This window comes from Heloderma suspectum, chromosome 8, assembly GCF_057233095.1.
Source record: "Heloderma suspectum isolate Gila_16-S chromosome 8, 16-S_ref, whole genome shotgun sequence".
NCBI lineage: Eukaryota > Metazoa > Chordata > Lepidosauria > Squamata > Helodermatidae > Heloderma > Heloderma suspectum.
The window spans coordinates 7,967,309-7,988,211 of NC_139465.1; the positions used below are offsets into that span (position 1 = coordinate 7,967,309).

The window sequence follows — 20,903 nt, forward strand, 5'->3', positions numbered from 1 at the left end:
CTCTAGTGAGCATTGCTCTGATGCTGCTTCAGAAGCCCCAGTGACAATTCTTAGAGATGCCTATTCTCTCTGGAGGCAGCGACCATGACTACAGCTTTGCTTCCTGCAATTCCTTGAACCATCTGATCCCAATCTCGGTGGTTGAGACTCCCTCTGCCAAAGGGGTCCATTACCAAAGGGCTCGGAGGATTCACCACCCGGATAGGCTCCGGACAGTTGACCTGAAGAGGGAGATCATGGTCAACGTTGGCGGCATCAAGTATCTGTTGCCTTGGAGCACGTTGGATGAGTTTCCCTCATCCCGTCTGAGCAAGCTGAAGTTCTGCAGCAGCTATGAGGAGATCCTCCAGCTGTGTGATGACTATGATGAGGAGACCCATGAGTTCTTCTTTGACCGCAACCCTGGCGCTTTCGGGATGATCGTCAGCTTCCTTGCAGCGGGGAAGCTGATGCTTCTCCGTGACACCTGCGCCTTGTCCTTCCAGGAGGAGCTGAGGTACTGGGGGATCGAGGAGTCCAGCTTGGAGAACTGCTGTTTCCGAAAGCTCTTCCAGAAGGCCGAGGAGCTGACAGAGGCTCACAAAGAGGATGAACTGCGGAGAGACAAGATGTCGTCCTGTACCCTGGAGGAGGAGACCAAATTTGGTCAGTTTATGAGCAAGCTGAGGGACATGGTGGAAAACCCCCAGTCAGGCCTTCCAGGTCAAATCTTTGCTTGCCTCTCCATCCTCTTTGTGGCAACCACAGCAATTAGCCTTTGCATCAGCACCATGCCAGACTTAAGAGAAGAAGAAGACAGGGTAAGTAAGTCCCTATTTATTTATTTATTTATCATCATCATCATCATCATCATCTCTACTCATCAGTGCTACCCTGTATATGAAGCAGCTCTTCCCAGTGCCAGCTAAATCCCCCACTGCTTACCTCCCCTGCTGTTATCTCCGATCTGTGATCGGAGATAACAGCAGGGATTTACCTACACAGCACTCACAGGGGAAGCTCTAATTTTATCTCTGGCCACAGATTGGCTATAACAGCAGGGGAGTGGGCAGGGCTTGTCATGGGCTGGATGGGGAAGCTCTGCAGGCTGGATTAGGCCTATGGGCTGGAGACCCTCCCCCCCTGCTGTACACATATCCTTTGGCTTAGTTCACATGTGTATTTTTTCCCCCTTTATGTACACTTGCTTGTTTTACACTTGAGCTCCTTACACATGTTCAGCTACAGATAATGAATGGGCATGGTGGGGTGATTGGCATCATGGTAGCAGCCCCACCCTTATCTATGCATGTTCATGATCACATCTGCAGCCAGCTCCCATGCATACAGCTGTATGCGTGGAAGGTGCCCTATTTGTGATTAATGACCCTGCTTTTCCAAAGTCCTTGATCAGTGTCAGATCGGTGGAGAAGGGAAGGGGCTTGGGAGAGATATCCTCACTGCAGGACCTCTCTCTCAGTTTCCTCATTGCCATTGGCACTAGCTGGTTATGGCCAAGAAGTGAAGCCTGTTATTCTCTGTGTTGCCCTTGTTGCTCACTTGTTCATTCCCTCTTGGCCAGAGGGTGGGTGAGCAAACAGGAAGCAACAGTGAGGCCAAGAAGGAGCAGCAGCAGAGGCTTGGGGTGGTGGGCCTCCTGCCGGTGCACAGACCTCAGCAGGTGCCTGACCATGCTGGATCCTGATGCCTTCCCTGTTCCTGAACACACAGGGCTGGGCAGCCTATGGCCCTCAGCCCACATGCGGCACTCACCCCAATTTCATGCAGGGCTCAACCTAATTTCAAAAGCCCTCTGGATACGATCAGTTCAGAATCTGTCTCTTCCCTGGCAGCCTGCTCCATGGGAAGGAAGATGGAGAGAGAGAGAGAAAGGGGGCTGGCAGAAAGAGAGAGAAAAGGGGATGGCAGAAAAAAAAGAGAGAGAAAAGAGGTGGCGTACCACTTTTGGCTTTAGCTTGACCCACCACTGTCTTTGGCCACTGCCTACCATTGACATGCATAAGAACATAAGAAGAGCCCTGCTGGATCAGGCCAAGGTCCATCTAGTCCAGTATTCTGTTCACACAGTGGCCAGCCAGTTGCCCATGGGAAACCCACAAGCAAGACATGAGTGCAACAGCATCCTCCCACCCATGTTCCCCAGTAGCTGGTGTACACAGGCATACTGCTTACGACAGCGGAAATCGCATATAGCCATCAAGACTAGTAGCCATCGATATGGATTTGTCCAATCCCTTTCTAAAGACATCCAAATGGGTGGCCAGCACTATATCTTGTGGAAGTGAATTCCATGGTTGAACTATGAAGAAGTACAGAAGAAGTACCTCCTGTTGTCTGTCTTAGCCCCCAACAGATTACCCATGGGGGAATGCGGCCCTTAACAGGAGAAAAGAAAAGAAAAGTTTGTCCATCCTGACATAGAGTACTGCTGTGCTGAAAATTTCTCACATATTTTTTCGACCATTCTTATTCAATCTGATAGAAGAGATATCGCTTTTGAGAAGGAATTCAATACTGAAGAAATTTTGGAGAAATTCTCATGGGTTGGGGTTCTTGGGCTTCCCTTACTTAGGAGGTGGGTGAGGAGTGAGCACAAGTGTCCTGTCTTTCATTGTACAATCATCTCTTTGGCAGCCTTTGGCCTCCTCAGCTCCCTACACTTCAATCGAAGCCCAGTTTAAGGCACCATGAGGTAATCCCTCCCATAAGGCTTTTTCAGATTAGGGCGTGCAGGCAGCCTGGGAGGCTAGCTGTGATTAGGTAAGCTCAAAACTCCCACAATAATAAATTATAAAATACCCTGAGAATGAGGCAGAACAATGGAAGCCCCTTTCATGGGGGAAGAAAACTTTCTGGAAATTGGAGGACAGATTTTGGCAGAGCACTAACTCCACCTCATCCCTGGAGCTGGACACAACACTGCCCCCCCACACATACACATCTGCATTGCAGTGGATGCAAACTGGGGCCCAGCCTGCCAACACAGTTGATGCTGTTGCAGCATGAAACCCCCCCTAAACCCTTACCAAAGGCGAAAGAAGCTGTGCTACAAGCCTGCCAATGGGGAGCCCTACTGGGGAGAAACGGTTGAGAATTTCTCCTTCCCCTGGAGAACGTCAGCAAAATTATCTTCCAAATTTCTCTGCCCACAAATAAGGTAGATAATTTTGAGAGGCCATCTGCGCATAGGCCTGATAGACAGTGCACTCCATACGTATAGCTGTACCTGCAGGGGCTCACCACAGACCTTACAATGAACATGCATAAATCGGGGATGATGTGCTGTCACCTTCCTCAGGCTGTCTCGTTATGCACAGTTGAAGGTCTCTAAGGGGCTTCAGCAACTGGCAAATGAATGGGTGAACTGACCCCATTGAAAAGCACTTGTGCTGAAGGCAATATGTAGAAGTTGTATCTGTCTTCCACTGTGCCCCAGTTCGTACATGCATTTAACTGCTGGATGATGCAGTAAGCAAGTGATGAATGTTCAATCAGGATCAATCCGGGTCTCCAAGTGTTAGCGGAGAGGGACTGTAGAACACATGCTTTGTATATGTCTACGGTCCCAGATTCAGTCCCTGGCAGGTGATGGGGAAGGTCCTTCCCTGCCTCAAACCCTGGACAGCTAATGAAATTCAGGGTAGATAACAATGGGCCAGAAGGACTAAACATCTGACCCGGTATAAGGCAGCTTCTGCGATGCCTAATGTGTGCACTGGGGCTTAAAAATGTGTTCTGTGAGATGCACATTTTTATTTCATGTCATTTCTATCTTCTGGACAGCTCAGGGCAGCCTTCATGGCTCCATTTTATCTTCACAACAAGCCCATGAGGTAGGACAGGCTGAGAGGTGGTGACCAACCCAAGGTCACTCAGTGAACTCTATGGCTGAGTGGGGATTTGACCTCAGGTCTCTGCAGTCCTCATCCAACACTCTAACCATGACACCGCAACGGCTCGCTACCATTTTAGGGGTTTGCCATGCCCAACACCAGTGTAACAGCAGCGATTCCTGTGTCAGTCATAACACCTGAAGCCACCTAAATGATCCGACAAGTGCAGCTCCCCAAATCAAAGAAAGCTTGGATGACTTGCAGCTAGGAATAGAAATGTGTCCAGTGTGATGAGGTCAAGCTCAGTAAGGGGGAAAATAAAGAAAGGTCCAGGAAAAACACACACATTAAGAGAGGCATCATGGCTCATTGCAAGAAGTGATAAAAGTGGTTCAACTTTCTTTGATTAGAAACAGGGCTTAATTTGAAATGAAGGCTGCATTTAACCTCAGTTCAATGCAAGCTTGGAAACTGTGAAATGAGATAGTAATGCTTTTGTATTCTAATATCCAAGTGGCCGGTAAGGAAGCAAAGCATTCGTCCCTCCATTAGACCCCTTTCCCAGGCACTGTTTTACTGTACTGGAATGTAGAAATAGAAACTCCTTACCTTATAAACTCCCTAACTCCCCATTCTCTGAGAAGAAACCTATATTTGCATGACGGTGCCTCTGAACATGTGTAAAGTGCCCTCTTCTGCTGAGCTGCTGAAATTGTGGAATACAGCTTCCCGGGCTAAGGTTCATGGCTGCCTTAAGCAACTATTGTTTTGTTTTTGAAAATTAAATGCTGAATGGAAAGAAAGACTGGGGTTTTTGTAAATCCATCTCAAAAAAGTGCATGCTCTTTATAAAGAAAACAGAAACAATCATGAAACAGCAGCAAAGAACAAAACAAACAGTTGGCAGTACAATCTTTGTTTGCAAAGTGTTATATCAACCTCCATTAAACCTCTCAGTACTCACTAATTGTCTCTACAAATAAGCTTTTCCCCCCATTAAAATATGTATGATAAATTAGGCCCAGGTTCTGCCACCATAATTTTTGTTTTGTTTTTAAGGTGCCCCAGGATGCTTTGTATTTTTTAAAGCAGTTGTTTATCAGCCTGATCTGAACCAGGTTTACTCAGAAGTAAGTCCTTTTTGAGTTTAATGAAACAGCCTAATCTAATGCTAGGCACGTCAGAAGTAACCCCCCTCCCTGAATTTTATAGGGCTTACTGTCATGTAAGTATGTATGTAACATTGCAGCCAAAGATTCTAAAGAGGTTTTCTGGTGTAAACTGCCTTCAAGGCTAATCATTCTCTAAAACTTTGACAAACACACACTTCCATGGAACAAGAGTGTATATTTTACTTCAGGCATTAAAAAACAACAACAACACCCTCTAGCATCAGTGTCCTCCAACTACTTTTTATTTTATTTTCCCGAATTGCAACACAACGGTTTTGTCCTCAACATGCTTTTATCCTCAACGGGGCATCATCTAGGCATTTTCAGTCAGACTTGAGTAGTGATATTTATAAAATAATAAATAACAACAACAACAACCATCTTAACTTCATTGTCTTACTTTTTTCAAAGGTTAAAGCACCAGGTGGTGATAATGATTTTATTAGCAACATTGACATTGTTATCAGTGTTGAAATGTGTAGGAAGGACTTTTGCTCAAAATAGCATTTAACCCAACATGCCCTACCTGAATAGCTTAGAAAGATGTTCACAAGTTTTCGCACCTCATCTCTATAAAAGCAGGCAAAATAAACGGTGTGTCAAAATTAGCAAGAAAGAGACACACACACAGAGAAAATGAGCTGTCTTGTATGCACGGACATAACTTTACACTTTGTGTGGATTAATGCAGAATAGTTACTAGCCCCTGCTTTTGTACTTAAAAGCTCTAATGCACAGATTAGAATCATCTTTCTAAGGTTGCCAACTGACCTCCAAAACAAAGGCTCAAAGAGTAGGCCTGGTTAACAGCAATTAGATATGAAACTTTTAAAATGTTTCATGCTGTGGAGAGAAACATTGTCACCTCCTAATTTCTGCAAATCAAATCACCATGAATGGCATAGCTACTACAGCAGCTATAATTTACATTGAAAGCATGCTAGAAAGCTGGTTTTTTGAAAAATAAAATCCTTCTGTTTTTGCCAGTCTTCCATCATTCTGACTGTGTATGTGAAAAGAGGATGAAAGTGTGTTAAGAGTCAATTAATCTAGTTTAAGGCTACAATCCCTATGCATGCTTACTGGGAGTTAAGCCCCACTGAAATCCTGTATTCAGTGGGAAGGGCCATAGCTCAGTCATAGAGAACATGTCGTGCATGAAACAGGTCCTGGGTCCAATCCCAAGCATCTCTACGTAGGGCTGAGGAAAGACCCCCCTCCCCACATCTGAAACCCTTGAAGAGCTGCTGCAAGTCACTGTAGAGAATACTAAGTTAGATAGATCAAGGGTTGACTCAGTATAAGTCAATGACACTCTGGACTAAAATCCATAAAATTGTGCTGCGCGTGATGTTCAAACAATGGCAGAAAATTCTCTTCTCTGAAGAGACAGAGAAATGCTTTGCAAAGCGTTATAATTTAGATCAGCTAGCTCAGCCTGCCCCAACATGACCGTGTTGGCTGGGGATGACTGGAGCTGTAGTCCAACTCTTCCAGAGGGCACCAGGTTGGGGAAGGCAGAGCGAGATCATTAGCCAGCTTGTGACATCTTAAGACCAAATGAAAAATGTTCATTTAAGACAGGGGTGCAGGACCTCAAACCTGGGGGCCAAATTCGGAGGTTCCTACACGGCCATGCCCCTTCCCATGACCCCAGCCACCAATTGTTTGGTGGCTTCCTGGCTTTTGTGCAGGCTTTCCCTACTCTAAAACATTCATATGCCTCTCCTAAGCTTTACAAACTGGCAGTAAGCGCTTTAAGCTAAACTATGCTGGCATTTTGGCCCAGACTCCTGCACCTTTTGCTCTGCCCATTTTGTACTCATCCCCATCCACCCCTGGAAGGTGACCCCTGAAAACTTCTCCAAAATGGAATTTGGCCCACGGGCTGAAAGAAGTTCTGCATCTCTGATTTAAGACATGTGAATTTATGCTGCCATTGTGCAGCATAGGATCGGTCTGGGAGGCATGCAAACCTGGGGGGCGGGGTAAGCCTTGCTGAATTCACTCAGGGGGCCTGTTCGCACGCGCAGGGGGAGAGGGTGGTTAAGGTAACTATGGAGGGAGGGGGTTAGCGAAACATTGACAAGAATACCCGTCACACGACCGGGAATCATGCAGCACTGCGTGGTTCCTCTAACCCCCCCTCTGTAGTTACCTGGCGGTCGTCCCGGCGTGCATCCCCTCCTGTTACTGTGCATCCCATCCTCATCCACGGTGTGAATGGGCTCCCAGTGGCCACTCTGGCATCTGAAATGGCCACGTGACCATAGAGAAAGTCCACGGCGACTACAGCATCGCCAGCAGTGGCAGATGCTCTAGCCGGCGGACTCTATCGTTGTGGTCTGGAAGTCCTCCAGAGCCCGTTTTAACTACCATGGAGCCCGTCAGATGACACAGGAAGCTACCCTGGGGCCCCTTAACACTGTTGCAGGGGGGTGGTTAGCTGGGGTGGCTTACTAACCACACAGAACATGGTTTTCTCCCCCACCCCCGACATGCTAAGCCACCACGGTTAGCAAAAAATGCCTAAATATCATAGCTTAGCAATTACATGTAAACAGGACAGTGAGACTTAACGTCTGAGTAAATGTGTGTACAGTCGAACTTCATACATTTGGGGAAAATGACTGGGTAAGCAGAAATGAAATAAAAGTCATCTTCGCTATATGCATGATTAAATTACCTCTTTAAAAAACTACGCATCATGCAGTACAACCGTTTCCATGTTGTAGCACACTGTGGGAGGTGTGAAACAGAAAAAGCTGGGTCTGTTTGATTTGCCTGATAAGCCATTCAAAGAGATTCTGAATGCAACTGTGCTACTGGCTGGCCGTGGAGTTTTAGGTTTTTCAGTGAAACCAGAGATGACCAGAAGAAGAAAACTGGTATTTAAAGGATTACGCTGCAATCCTATAACCGCTTACCTGAGCGTAAGACACATTGAACTCAGTGGGAGTTACTTCTGAGTAGGCATGCATGGCATTGTGCTGTTAATTTCCTATTCTGTGCAGCCTCGGTTTGTGCCGCGTTTCGATAGAAACACCACCGAAACACTGTGAAGCATCTCTGGAAATTTAAAAACACTTCTAGAAGTGTTCGCATTTTAATTTGGGGCCAGGGGGAGATGAGGGTTAAAGGTGCCTCACTGTGCCAGCTTCATTCAGACAAGCACAGACCAGCTCTGGTGGTCTTTTCCTGTCCCCTGCCCCCAGCATTTTACAGGTCAAAACCAAATGCCCTGTGCCCACCCCAACAAGAGATCAACGGACATAACCCCAGTTACAGATGTGCAAGAACCGAAAAAGTATTTGTAGAAAAAAGTGACTCTAGGTGCTTCATAATGAAATGCTGGAACTCACTACTACAGGATATGATGATCAGGGCTCAGGCTAGGGATGTACGAAAGTCACTTACCTTTCTGCGGATTATGTTTATGGTGGGGGGGAGGCGTTCCGTCCCTCCCCCCAGAATCCTCGATGGGGGGGGCGATCCGTTCCTCCCCCCCGGAATCCTCGACGGCCGGCTGTGCTCCGCGGAAGCTCTGCGGAGCAGCCGGCCAGGCCCAGCCCAGGCCAGAGCCGTCTGCAGCCGGATTTCCGGCCACGGAGGGCTCTGGGTAAAACAAAACAAAACAAAACCCGCGTACACAAATAGTGGTGGCTACGGCCGCCGCCATTTGCATTCCTTATTTTTCACCGTCTTAGTCTACGTCAATATTTATGTAGACTATTACGGCGAAAATAAAGGGGAACGCAAATAGCGTAGCGGGCGCTATTTGCGTCCCTTTTTGATTCACCGTTTTAGCCTACGTAAATCTTTACATAGGCTAAAACGGCGAATCAAAAAAGGACGCAAATAGCGCCCGCTACGCTATTTGCGTTCCCCTTTGTTTTCGCCATAATAGTCTATGTAAATATTTACGTAGACTAAGATGGCGAAAAATAAGGAACGCAAATGGCGGCGGCCGTAGCCACCACTATTTGCGTACGCGGTTTTTTTTTTTTAACCCAGCCATGATAGGCTACATAAATCTTTACGTAGCCTATCACGTCCCTGTAAAAACAAACAAACAAACAAACACCTCCAGACTGCAAATGGTCGGAAGACCAGCCGCCGCAGCCGCCACTGCCGGAGCCGCCGCCGGAGCCGCCACCACCCGGAACATCTGCCCCAGGTAAGTCTCGTCCCAGGGGGGATCTGCGGGGGGGGGGCAGGGGGGCTGCAGGCCATTCTGCCACAGATGCCAGTGCATTCAGCCTCACCGAGATCCGTGGCAGAATTCTCTGACATCCCTAGCCCAGGCCAAGATTAAGGATGGTTGGGCACCTCCCTAGGGCCCACACCCCAGCAGGGGCCCACTGACAAGAAGCCCTTGGAGTTGCTCCTCCTCTTCACCATTGCAACGGTTGGTTCACCTGCCTCTTGTTCTGGCCCAGATAACAGAGGTGGTGAGAAAGAGCAGCAGGACTCCACAGCCTGCTTGCTCCCTGGCTGTCTGCCTGTCAAGCAAGCATGGAGTAGCAATAATGAGAGAGAGGGGATGAGGAGCAAGCGCAACTGGTGACAATGGCAGTGAGAAGGTGGACAGGAAGACTCACTAAGGGTGCAATCCTATGCATGTTTAGACAGAGAAAAGGCCTACAACTCCCAGCATGCAATGCTAGGAGTTGCAGGCCTTTTCTCTGTCTAAACATACATAGGATTGTGCCCTAAGCGAGGGAGCCCCTTGCCCAAGGGTCCTCAGAAAGGTGGAGCCGGCACCATGCAGTGCACAGTGCCTTTTGAATGGTAGCACGGGGAACCATCCATCTTGAAGTACCCTGGGTCTTTGCTTCCCTTCCTGTGTTCACATCCTCCTCCCTCCGGACTTGGAATATCCTCCCCACAAAAACAAAACAAACTCCTCACCTTGTAGGAAAACTGCTTTGAGGTGCAAAACATGCCTGTGTTGGGTCAGACTGTTTTTGGTTTTACAATAAAGCCTTTGCATTTTTACACTTTGGGACCTATCGCTTTTGGGAGGTGGGGGGATTATAACTGAGCAAGCCATCCGGAGCAAGCCTTCCTAATAGGTGGTGGGCTCTCTCACACTGGAGGCATTCAAGATGAAGCTGGACAGCCATCTGTCAGGGATGCTTTGACCTAGATTCCTGCACTGAGCCTGGGTTGGACTTGATGGTCTTATAGGCCCCTTCCAATCCTACTATATTCTATGATTGAATAACTGTCAGTTTTGCAAAAGGGAAAAGTGTAACATGCCGCCAGGGGTGTTTGTACAGATGTTGTTGTTCAGTCGTTAAGTCGTGTCCAACTCTTCGTGACCCCATGGACCATAGCACTCCAGTCCTTCCTGTCCTCCGCTCTCTCCTGGAGTGTGCTCAAGTTGTTTGTACAGTGCCATGCATTAATTTGTTGAGCTGGTCAGCTTTTCTTTCTTTTTTTTTTTTTTTAATCTCTTGGATTTGGCACTACGCTTTGCCTCTTTCTGGGTATTTCTACCCACACATTAGGAAGCGTTACTAACAACAAAGCTAGCAGAGATGACAGTATTCCAGCTGAGCTATTTAAGATCCTAAAAGATGATGCTGTTAAAGTGCTGCACTCAATATGCCAACAAATTTGGAACACTCAACAATGGCCACAAGACTGGAAAAGGTCAGTTTACATTCCAATTCCAAAGAAGGGCAACGCCAAAGAGTGTTCAGACTACCGTACAATTGCACTCATTTCACATGCCAGCAAGATTATGCTCAAAATCCTACAACCTAGGCTTCAGCAGTATGTGAACTGAGAACTACTGGAAGTACAACCTGGGTTTCGAAGAGGCAGAGGAACTAGAGATCAAATTGCCAACATTTGCTGGATCATGGAGAAGGCAAGAGAATTCCAGAAAAAGTCTATTTCTGCTTCACTGACTACGCTAAAGCCTTTGATTGTGTGGATCACAACAAACTCTGGCAAATTCTTAAAGAGATGGGAGTACCAGACCACCTTACCTGTCTCCTGAGAAACCTGTACGAGGGTCAAGAAGCAACAGTAAGAACCGGACATGAAACAAGCGATTGGTTCAAAATTGGGAAAGGAGTACGACAAGCCTGTATATTGTCACCCTGCTTATTTAATTTATATGCAGAGTACATCATGAGAAACATCACGTTGGATGAATCACAGGTCGGAACTAAGATTGCCAGGAGAATTATCAACAACCTCAGATACGCAGATACCACCCTAATGGCAGAAGGTGAAGAGGATCTCAAGAGCCTCTTGTTGAGGGTGAAAGTGGAGAGTGCAAAAGTTGGTTTGAAACTCAACATTAAAAAAATGAACATCATGGCATCTGGCCCCATCACTTCCTGGCATATAGAAGGGGAAGAAATGGAAGCAGTGACAGATTTTACTTTCTTGGGCTCCAAGATGACTGCAGACGGTGACTGTAGCCATGAAATTAAAAGACGCTTGCTCCTTGGGAGGAAAGCTATGGCAAACCTAGACAGCATAGTAAGAAGCAGAGACATCACCTTGCCAACAAAGGTCCATATAATCAAAGCTATGGTTTTCCCAGTAGTAACGTATGGCTGTGAGAGCTGGACTATAAGGAAGGCTGAGTGCTGAAGAATTGATGCTTTTGAACTGTGGTGCTGGAGAAGACTCTTATGAGCCCCCTGGACTGCAAGGAGATCAAATCAGTCCATCCTAAAGGAAATCAGCCCTGAGTGCTCATTGTAAGGACAGATACTGAAGCTGAAGCTCAAATACTTTGGCCACCTAATGCGAAGAGAAAAGTCACTGGAAAAGACCCTGATGCTGGGAAAGATTGAAGGCAAAAGGAGAAGGGGATGGCAGAGGATGAGATAGCTAGATAGCATCACGGATGCAATGAATATGGACTTGAGCCACTCCAGGAGAAAGTGGAGGACAGGAAGGCCTGGCGTGCTATGGTCCATGGGGTCACGAAGAGTCGGACACGACTGAACAACAACAACCTCAAATGTACAGGTTACTTTCTCCTCACTCCCTTTTAAAAGAGAAGGTCTGTGTGTGTGTGTGTGTAGGTATAAAATCAAAGCAAATTAATGTCATCAAAAGCAGTTCATTATTTTGTTATTTTTTGGGATCAAATTGTTCCATTAACCCAGGAACGCCCATGTTATCTCTAAAGGGCAAAAAGCTGCTACTGTGGTGGTGAGGATTTTCATAGGAGGACAAGTTCTCTGGGCAGCGTATAAAGCATAACAAACATAAAATACAAACAATAAAACAATGAATAAAAACAGCACATAATAAAGCCAAGATTAAAAACAACACCAAAGAGTAAAAAGCTCTCCAACATATAACTACAGCACACTATAGAGGGGTTTCACATGCACAAGTCAACTTGAGTCTATTTTAAGTTTTGAAATGTTGTGGGGAAGGGAAGGCTGTCTCATGAAGTCCACCAGGACATTCTACAAAGAGATCCTGGAATAGAAAAGATGTCACGTGCCCGGCTTCATCAATGCTATGGTTTGGATTTGGACTAGCCTCTCTTTACCAACACCACTCCTACGGCTGTTTTTTGCAAACATTTAAAGAGACAAGAGATCTGCTCATGGATTTCCGTTTGCTTGGCCCTCCATCAAATTCAAATTAGGGTCCCAATCCAAATTGCTTCCTACCTCCTTTTGATTTTAACTATCTGGAGTTTTCTAATGCAGCAAGTGGGCTCAGCTTCTTCCATGCAAGGGATTTCTTTGATTGCTTAGCCCTGGGGTCTCCAACATGGAGCTCATGGGTACAAATGTGACTGTGGAGTCCTCTCTTGGCATCCACCAGGTTCCCTGCCCCTCCTGATTTTTATTTTCTTTCTTAATAAATGTATTTTAAAAAATAACTGGGAGGCTTGCATGATGCAAAGCGAAGGGGTGCCCTCCAGAGCCATCTTTATTATAAGTTCAAAAGAGTGGTTTTGTGTTTTGGAGCTCAGACCCAACCTCTGTCTTCAATTTTGGTTCTTGGGCAAATTCTTTTTCTTTTAGTCTCACCAGTTTGCTTTCTGGGAAATGAGTGTTTTTGTGACTGACAGTACCAATCATGGCAGCTATTTTATGTAACCCTCCCCCCATGGCAGCCATTTTGTGCAAGCATCCACAAGACCTCTCAAAATTCCAAATGTGCCCACTGACCAAAAAGGTTGGGAGACCTCTGAAACATGCAGTTCAATCAGGTATTATTCCCTCCATGCAATTAAGATTGCATGGAAGGAGAAAGCAAGCCTGCACACACCGGCCCTGCCATCACATCCCTGCTTGTGTTGTGCCTTTAAGGACAATTGGATCTGCAGAAATCAACAGGTGAATCTCTGGGCAGCCCAGAGATAAGCATTATCACCTGCAAATGTCTACAAAACCAGCTGCAGCTAAAGGCTTGTGAGAAGGAGGAGCTCATAAAATGGATGTGATTCTTGCAGTCTTCAGCTGCATTACGGCAGAATTTGCTGCGTCTGGTTACAGATGGTTAAACCATCCAATTGGATCTTGCTCTTGTAATTGCTGTCTAGTAACACATTGGATGGTACCAAGCCAAAAACTCAACCCGGCAGCATCTTGGATCTTATTGTGTTGCTGTTCCAAAACCTGTAAAATTCTGGAATGGTCCCTCAAAACTGTCCTGGGGATGGGGATATGTACTAATTAATTTTAAAAACAAACTGGATGCTTCTTCTTTTTTACAATATATATTGGATGGTTTTAAAGGGGGATGAGATAAATTCATGGAAGAAAAGGCTATCAGTGACTACTAGCCGTGAATGTTGCTATATGCTGCCTCCAGGATCAGAGGCAGTATGCTGGGAAACATGAAGAGCAGAGTGCTAAATTGTTCTGATATCCTGCCTGTGAACTTCCAATAGGCATCTGATTGGCCACCCACTGCACAAACAGAATGCTGGACTAGATAGGCAGTCTGATCCAGCAGGGCTGTTCTTATGTTATGTTTATGTTAATCTTGTATTTGGAGTGTAGCTATTATGGTTAGGAAGAGATCCACTGTCAGATGGGTGGTAATGTTGGAGGCAATGGCTTCTGTATTGCTTGGGACCAGCATTGGGGGTTGACACATTGGGCACCAGCCAAAATCCAGACTCCAGCAAAGGGTCCACTCATGGTCCCCCCCTCCTCCCTGCCTGTTTATTTGTTCCCTCTAAGCAAGTGAGCAGTGATAGAAGCAATGAAAAGTAGCATCAGTCCCTGCTCACACATTACCCTCTCCTGCTGGGGATCTGTGTGGACTGGGCCCAAAGGGAAAAGGTAAACAAATGGACAACAGTGACAGCAGTGAAGGAGAGGGGGGCCCTTGATGGTACTTGACTTAGGGCCGGGCAGGGGAAGCTCTTTCAGTCCAAGGGCCAAATTCAGTTTTGGAGAAACTCTCAGGGGTTGTTGCATTCCAATGATGGGTGGGGCTGAAGGCAAAAGGGGCTGGGTTAAAAGCAAAAGGGGTGGGGCCCAATCTTATTTATTTTTGTTTGAACAGCTTCTTTTAGCTTAAAGTGCTTACTGCCAGTAACTGAACCTTCAGAGAGGAATTTCAACCTGTGGGAATGGGGGGAGGGGGGCTGCAGAAAAGCTGGGAAGCCACCGATTGATCAGTGGTTGGGAGAAAGGTTGAGGCCTGGATTGGGACCCCAGGAGAGCCAGATTTGAGGATCTCCGCCCCTGCCTTAGAGGGATTCCATAAGTGGGGCAATCCACTTGGTAGAGAAGGTTTCCGATAGGAGTCTTTCCTAGTCTTACGTGGAACTGAACATGGAGCTTTCTGCGTGCAAAGCATGTGCTCTTCCACTGAGCTACAGGTCCTTTCTTAAAGGACTGTGTGTTTCTTCCTTCCCTCCATCCAAGGTGCTCAGGGTAGTGCATATGCTCCCCTCCCTTTTTTTAACCTTAAAGCAGCCCTGTGAGGTGGACCAGGATGAATGAAATAGTGACTTACCCAAGGTTACCCAGAAAGCTTGCTAGCTGAATGAGGATTTGAACTCAAATGTCTCTGGTCATCACTTAATGTGCTATGTAACACAGTTGCTCATATGTCATTGAGACATCTGCACCTCTGGCCTTACCCAGTTGCCCATACCTGTACCAAATTTATTTTACCCACCCCACCCCCAAAACAGAAATGAGCTCAAACGAACCTTTTCCCTTAAGCATAACTCATGTTCTTATGATGGCTCATGCCCCTTAAAATCAAGCCCATGCATTGTTTGGAGGCGGTGGCTGTATAACCTTTGCTGTTAAATGGCACTGCTAAACTAAACCTTCTCAACGATCCATAAAGCAATGTCTATGTTCTCAACCAGAACATCCAGATTCATTATTCCAGCAACAGAAGCAATACAGGGTCACCCGCACAAACTTCTGTGGTTAAATTGTGTTGCTTTACAGCTGTATATTCAAGTGTGATTCCTTGGGAGTAGTTTTTCTTTTCTTTTCTTTTCTCTCCTCAAATTCTCGCTGTATGCGGCTTGATTTAACCAGAGCCTGGTGTAATTATTCAGATAAAAGCAGCAATGCAGGAAGGGTGAGCCAGCAATCCTTTTAGCAAGAATGCATTTGGTGGATTTTGACGACTCCAGCTTGTGCGAGAGATGGGAAGGACCCAGATGCAGAATGCCCCAAACTGTGATTTTCTAGAAAAAAGAAAAAAGAGAAGACATTCTAGCAAGTTCTTATTTAAAGCCTGGATTTACCAGGTATAAATGTTTACTCAGTCCTTCAGATTTATTCATCAATTGCAATAAATTTGATCAAGCAAAAGGTTCCCCGTTAATCAGTGAGCAGATTTTAACTTCAAAATATTATTTTGATATGCATACATACAAACATACCTACATACAGATTGTATTGCTTATGAACAAAGGTCATCACAATTAAAAAGTAAATATATCCAATCTATACATAAATAAAAAGGCAAATATTTTAATGATTAAGAGCATACTCCTTGAGGTTGATGGACATCTCCTAGCCCCTGCTTGCTTGCTCTCTCTCTCTCTCTCTCTCTCTCTCTCTCTCTCTCTCTCTGTGTGTGTGTGTGTGTTTGGGGGACCCTACCATGATGGAAGCCCCTACACATCCCAATCTCTACCAAATCATGACACAACCTTCAGCTCTTCATGATCTAGACAGATCAGTGCACCCAGATTATGGTATAAGATGATCATGTGCAGTTTAGTATCGGATGAAGTTCATTCTGTTTGTGTCATTTGTTTTGGTGTTTATTGAAATGTAATGGGTTAGGAAGGGATAAGGCATGTGAATGAATAAAAAGGGACACTTCTGAAGCCAAAGTGGGGAAACTGGTCCATGCTGTACAAAGTGGGCTTTGATCTCCAGGGTTCCTCATGAATATGTTAGAATCCAGCAAGAGTTTTGGCTTTCATTCCTGATAGCTACCCCTAATTCAAGAAATGTGTACATTTGGAAAATATAATGTGGGCTCTTTAATTTTTCTCCTTATTACCCATTCTTCCTTCCATGCAATCTAGATAATTTTTTTTCTCACTTTCTGCACTTATGGAGCATTTTCCATGTCAGCGTATCTGCCATGGAAGACCAGCAAGGTGCAAAGAGTTTTAGGGTGATGCACAGTGGTCTACACTGATTGAAAGTGCCCACCACCCAGGGTCTCAGACATGGCTCTTTCCCAGTGCTACCTGGAGGGGATGAGGATTGAACCCACGATCTCGTCCATGCAAAGCATGTGCTCTACGACTAAGCTATGCTTCAGGGAACAATGTTTAGCATTGTTGATCTTCTCTTTGTAGAAGCCCTTGAAAAGCATCCAAGGAACCACACATTTCTGTATAGCAACCCAATTTAAATACTACCAGTCTCTAGACCTTTTTGATGAAATTCTAATTCAGTCTTAATTTCTGCTGCAGTGCTATTGCTGCTCATGAATTTTTAGCCAGAAACTTTCAGTTGTGTCTGACTCTAGTAAACTGAGCTATAGCAGCCTAATTTGTAGATCTGCCCATGGAGGGGTTGCTTTTGTTTGTATGATTTGCCGCAGATGTCATGAATATTGACTAATTGTTCACTGAAAGTCTAAAGAGTTTGCAGGCACAATGTCCTCTTGCTTTGGAAGTGGCAGGTATCACAGCAGATGCAAGACTTTTGAGCTGGTGAACCTAATCTAAAATTTTAGAAAGTGATGCTGTGAAGGAACAGATCTGTCCTCTATTGTTAAAAAATTACTTTGTATACTATGGGGTTAAATCACGTACGTGTGTGTGTGTGTGCGCGCGCGCGCGCGCATGAACACGTCCACATATGTGTCGGTCAGTTTGGGTCTAAATGTCAAATTTAGTTAGAATATAGGAAACAGGCATCTGCAAAGGAAGAGAAGAGGATAAAAAGAGTTTGCAGGAGGCTCAGCTGAAGGTCAGGGGAAGAACTTGGGAAAAGGAATTTAGGCCAACAGTGAACAAGAAGGAACTACCTTCCTGATTGGCTGGAGTTGGGGAAGGAAAATAATTTTAAGATAAAAGCCTAAGACAGAAGGAGGGAAAGGCAGAGAGAAGGAAAGAAGCCCAGAAAGAGTAAGAGCTGATAGAACTAGAAATGGGTTGAGAGACAGACAGACAGAGAGACAGAGATGGACTAATGACTGTAAGACTTTGCTTGGATAAGGGACCTGGATAAATTAAGGAATACTGTCTACTTAGGCTAGCTACATGCATTTATCACTGGTTATATTTATTACCTTATGGCTCATATTGTTTGTGTGTGTGTTGTGTATGTCTATCCATTCAGATTTTAAAACCTTTTCCTATTAACATTTTTCTTCAATAAAGCTTTAACTTTGTTGTTTGAAACGTTGTGGACTCTTTTCTTTTTGGGTTACCCACCCCATGTCTAACAGCCAACCCCTGCGCTACTGAAAGTAGACACCTGAGACTCAGAGAGTTTTAAGGTTGATTTGGTGGAGACAGCCAGTGGGGGGTGGGGGAGAGATTTCCACCCAGTAGCAGCAGAAAAGGTCACAAGAAGGGAAGGGCAAAAATGAGTGCAGCATGCTATTTTGCCTGTCCTCCCTTCCACTCATGGAACAGGGCATCGCTGGTCCATGACAGATGCAGAAGGGGGCATTTTTATATTCTTTTTCCATGCAGGCATTTTCCCAGGAGGAGTCATGTGAAGATCTAAATGTAAGCAGCTGGCCGGTAGGAGGGTGAATCACAAGATAAAGAAATGTTTATTAGCCGCTCTGAGCCATGGGAAGGTCCCCCAGGGAACCCTGGGAACTAGCATTCTGTTCAGAGGGCGGGGGGATGTCTAACAGGATTCCCCAGCATCAACTCCAGATGGTTATCTTCATGTCTTGTGTGTTGTCTTCCTGGACGCAGGGATAGCACAGTTGGAAACAGGATGGTGGGCAGGCTAGATGAACCCTTGGTCTGATCCTGCATGATTCTCTTGTAGGAAACCAAGACCATTCAGCTCAGCTGGCATAAAACCTATATAACCCTGTAGCATAGATCTTGCCGATCCTATGAACGTATGAAACTGCAGTATACGGAATCAGACCGTTGGTCCATCCAGCTCAGTATTTTCAACTCTGAAGGGCAGTACCTCTCTGGGGTACCAGACAGAGGTCTTTCCTGTCACCTCCTACATCACCCTTTTAACCAGAGTTGCCAGGGACTGGACCTGGGGACTTTCTGCCTGTAAAGCATGTGCTATACTAGCGATCTGTTATTTATTTGTTACATTTCTATCCTGCCTTTCCTCCAAGGAGTTCAAGGCTGTGTTCATGGTTCCCCCACACACATTTATTATCCTCACAACAACCCTGTGAGGTAGGTGACTGGGCCAAAGTCATCAAGCAAGCTGCATGGCCGAGCAAGGATTTTAACCCAGTCCTAGTACAACACTCTAACTACCACACTCCACCATCATTCGATGGCCTCCCACCGAAGTTGAGAGACAGTGTCGCTCCAGTAAATATGCAGCCTTAGTGCTTTGGTGTGGTTTTGCACTCATTCTGATGAGCTGGGGAGCTGACACCAACTCTGCTCTGGAGAGGCAGGCAGGACTTGGGTCCACACATTCTCCTTCTCTAGCCTAGGCATGCCAGGAGTGGGGAACGGGTGTCCTTCCAGGCATTCTTGAACTCTGCCTCCCATCAGTTCCAGGAAGCAAGCCAATGGTCAGTGGTAATGGGAGCTGTAGTACAACAACATCTTGAGGGGTGCCATTTCCCCATCCCTGCTATAATCCAGGAGTGGGAAGAAAGTAGATCTCCAGATGTATTGGACCTCAACATCCAGCATTCTTGACCACTCGCCGTGCTGGCCAGAGCTTCTGGAAGTCCAAAACATCTGGAGATCTTCCTTCTGCCCATCCCTGCCATGAGATGATTAGTCCATCTAACCCAGTATTGTCTACTATGCCTGACAGTAGGTATCAAGTAGAGGCAACTTTCACAGCAGCTGCTGCTACCTGGTTTTAACTGGAGATCCAGGGGATTGAACCTGGGACTTTCTGCATGCAAAACAGGTGCTCTGCCAATAAGCTATAGCTTCTCCACAAGTCAACATTGGGTTATTTCAGATAGCTCATCCTCCAAAGAACAGATTCTAATTTCATTATAATGCCTTGGATTCTTTGGGATGATGTCTTCTTCTTCTTCTTCTTCTTCTTCTTCTTCTTCTTCTTCTTCTTCTTCTTCTTCTTCTTCTTCTTCATTTTTAAGTGATGGAAATCCTTCAACTAGGAGTATGAAAATGTCAATTATGGGATGATAATGAGCTAGTGCCTTTTAATTATTATTTTTAACAGCTGCTGTAGATTCTTTTCCTCCTTGCTAGAACAGTTTTGAATATAATTATGAATGTTCAATGAAGAGACGCATTTCAGCCTCTGTTGTATTTTTATGATGTCTTTGTTAAATATCTCTCTATCTATATATCAGGAGATGCATTCATTCATGTTAGCTTTCTTTCTGTTCTGCACCCAGGGCGAATGTTCCCAGAAGTGCTATTACATCTTCATCATAGAGACCATCTGCGTGGCTTGGTTCTCGCTGGAGTTCTGTCTCCGATTCATCCAGGCAAAGAGCAAGTGTCAGTTTTTCAAAGGGCCCCTGAATGTTATCGACTTCCTGGCCATCTCCCCTTATTACGCTTCCCTCATTGTGCTGGACGACGAGCCTGTGGAGAGTGACAACAACAGCAGGCCGAGTGGCAACTCGTACCTCGAGAAGGTGAGCTTGGTGCTCCGGGTCTTACGTGCCTTGAGGATACTGTACGTCATGCGCCTTGCTAGGCACTCCCTGGGCTTGCAGACGCTGGGCCTCACAGTTCGGAGGTGTGCCCGTGAATTTGGCCTGCTTTTGCTCTTCTTGTGTGTGGCCGTCACCCTGTTTTCCCCACTGGTCTATCTTGCAGAAAATGAATCCGGGAAGGTCCTGGAGTTTACCAGCATCCCTGCCTCCTATTGGTGGGCTATCATCTCCATGACAACGGTGGGGTATGGGGACATGGTCCCAAGGAGTGTCCCAGGCCAGATGGTAGCCCTCAGTAGCATCTTGAGTGGGATACTCATTATGGCTTTCCCAGCCACCTCCATCTTCCACACGTTCTCCCACTCCTACTCTGAGCTGAGGAAAGAGCAGGAGAGACTGCAGTCCCAGATAACGAGAATAAATCATGCCAACACGTCCGGCGAAAGCGACACCTTGAACGAGAGCGAGAGCTTCATTACAGATGCAACTGGGTCCCCCATCAAGTACATTTACAAAGGATAATGAATGTCCTGTGGCAAAACATGATTTTCTTTAAAAAAAAAAAAAAAAATCAGATCAGTGTACTGTAATGCACAAAGCAGAGCAATAGCCACCAAGGCGGGCAAATCACCATTTT

The 20,903-nt window shown here is 45.8% G+C and overlaps 1 protein-coding gene and 1 long non-coding RNA gene across 2 annotated transcripts in view; one reads left to right on the forward strand and one right to left on the reverse strand.

Moving 5' to 3' along the window:
• The window catches only part of LOC146338833 (uncharacterized), a 247,934-nt gene that overhangs the window by 7,496 nt on the left and 219,535 nt on the right, over positions 1 to 20,903 (reverse strand). The gene's annotated exons all lie outside the window — the stretch shown is intronic.
• Positions 57 to 20,788, forward strand: KCNG4 (potassium voltage-gated channel modifier subfamily G member 4). Its single transcript, XM_084812403.1, has 2 exons — positions 57 to 800; positions 20,000 to 20,788. Exons 1-2 carry the CDS (start codon positions 57 to 59, stop codon positions 20,786 to 20,788), a joined length of 1,533 nt encoding a protein of 510 aa, XP_084668529.1.

Bases quoted from the DNA above. Each gene is read 5' to 3' on its own strand.
- KCNG4 (XM_084812403.1), top strand. From the start codon at position 57: ATGCCTATTCTCTCTGGAGGCAGCGACCATGACTACAGCTTTGCTTCC. The intron at 801-19,999 runs GTAAGTAAGTCC...TTCTGCACCCAG, and splicing joins TAAGAGAAGAAGAAGACAGG to GGCGAATGTTCCCAGAAGTG.